Source organism: Corylus avellana, chromosome 7 (assembly GCF_965113065.1).
Source record: "Corylus avellana chromosome 7, dhCorAvel1.hap1.2, whole genome shotgun sequence".
NCBI classification, from domain to species: Eukaryota; Viridiplantae; Streptophyta; class Magnoliopsida; order Fagales; family Betulaceae; genus Corylus; species Corylus avellana.
In genome coordinates, this window is record NC_142496.1 from 9,868,019 (window position 1) to 9,870,238 (window position 2,220).

Consider the following 2,220-nt stretch of genomic DNA (forward strand, 5'->3'; position numbering starts at 1 on the left):
GAGATGGTGTACCCAGGAGAATAGGGTAGGTCATGAGTTAAATTCTTAGTGTTGTGTACTGTCATTTATTGTAATTGTATTGGTATTAACATATTAAAAGTGTTAACTGTGTAGGAGTATGCGGCGAAAATGAAGAGCTTGCGAGCATTAAATGATTCACCACATTGCACCGGATCAATGAGCTATGCCAGGTTGACACATGAGGAGGTACGTGTGTAATTTATCCTATATATATCTAACATTATATCGTATTGATATATTTAAAAATAAATGAATTACCTATTTTAAATGCAGGCCGAACGTTTGGGCCATCAACCCACTCGTGCACACAATTATGTCAAGTCACACACGAAGAAGGGCGGTGGATATCCGAATGATATTGTGAAGGAGAGATGTGTATGATATTCACTTTTCATATGTTGTTTTGCTTGTATATTTGATAAATTATTTGCGATTAACAGTTGTGCGACCCACTGACTCAATAATTAATGTGACATTCAGGAAAAGATGAATGAGCTTATACCCACCGACCCTGCAGCATCGTCTAGCATCACAGAGGGAACGGTCAGGTGGGCGCCAAACGACGCATTCGCCCAGGCAATGGGAAATAAGCCTGAGTATGCCGGTAGGGTTCGGATGGCCGGACCAAATATTCTGCCTGTGCGGGGGACCATACACTCATACTATACACCGTCACAGGCACGGTCAGGAAACGTCAGGTATTCCACGATATCACAAGACACACTTGATAGAGCGCTTGACGCGGAGAGGGCGAAGCACAAGGAAGAGATGGATGCGTTGTTGGCCGAGAACAATGCGCGGGTAGCCCAGCAAGTGGCGGAGCAGATGGCTGAGAACAATGCCCGGGTAGCGCGACAGGCAGCTGAACAGGAGGCTGAACGTCAGGCAAGGTTTGACGCCCGTTTTCGCCAACTTGAGGAAATGATCCGGTTTCACACCCCACCAGACAATGCTTCCCCACCCTTTGCGATGGTGCGATCGTCGGTCGACAGTGGATCAGGTACTGACTTTTTTTAATAGTCAATTTAGTTTTATAACTGTCCCTATATATATATATTTAGAATTTGGATATGTTGTAGTCATTCTAAATAATTAATGATGTTGTAAATCTTGCTTAAATTTGGTTTATATATCATGGTTGGTTTGGTGATGGATGTGGGTTAGAGTTTTGCTGGTTGAGATAATTATTTAGAGTTATTCATGCACGTATAAATGGATATAACTGCATGGCACGAAGCAATACATGCATATCAATATCATCAAGACCAGTTCTTCATAAACTTAATTTTGTAACTCTAACTATAAATAGATATAAATGCACTCAATGCTAGGGAGGGCGCTTTCCCTTTGTGTTTATCATATCTTCCATTGAACCCCCAACATTAATAACCTATATGGAAGTTCTATAATTGCAATGGAAAAAAGAAGAAGATCATATGTCTCACATAATTGCCATGGGAAAAACGAAGTTCATTGTCTCATGTCTATATATTATTGATTGCTCTGTGACCATGCATATATATATTGACTTAATTTTTTTTCTAATTTTTTTTTATATCAAAGTTCTGCTAACTTCAACGTTTTACCTATTTTAGTTATATCATTTACTGTGTAATAATTAACAACTGAGTTAGGTGAATATTCGGGCATTTTTCTTTCACTTTACCGACGTGATTGTTTGTATTCGGGCTCAATGATTGTTTGTATTATCATCTACCGTTAGTGGATTTTATTTGTTTGGTGGTTGTTTTATTGGTGAATATTGTTTGTTTTATCATTTGCAGGTAATGGACATCGTCGAGAGGATGCTATGGATGTCAATGATCGCTAGTCTGGTCGAGAATTTGAGGCTATTCACAGTTGTGTATAAGTTGATGTAATTGTATTTGTGTATATTATGTTAGTATGTGACATTTTTGGTGTGTTGAAGTTAGTTTATATATATATTTGTGATTGGTGTATATATATTATGTTATTTGTGTTATTATGGTGTGTTGAAGTTAGTTTTGATGGGTAGTTTGTGATTGATGTTAATGGATATGATGTATGTTATTTGATGGAAAAATTGTATATTATTTACATGGTTTTGATGGATAGATTGAATATCAGGTGAACCGTAACACAAAATTCGGGTATAGTCCTGAAATAAATCACAAAAAATATAGGGGGGAGGGAAAAAATCTGGTTCAAAACGAACCA

At 37.8% G+C, this 2,220-nt stretch overlaps 1 protein-coding gene across 1 annotated transcript; it reads left to right on the forward strand.

Moving 5' to 3' along the window:
* The first annotated feature begins 576 nt into the window (after positions 1–576).
* LOC148584455 (uncharacterized) lies at positions 577–1,967 on the forward strand. The gene is made up of 2 exons (XM_088517981.1): positions 577–1,021; positions 1,806–1,967. Exons 1-2 carry the CDS (start codon positions 601–603, stop codon positions 1,850–1,852), a joined length of 468 nt encoding a protein of 155 aa, XP_088374107.1. The 5' UTR covers positions 577–600; the 3' UTR covers positions 1,853–1,967.
* The last annotated feature ends 253 nt before the right edge of the window (positions 1,968–2,220 follow it).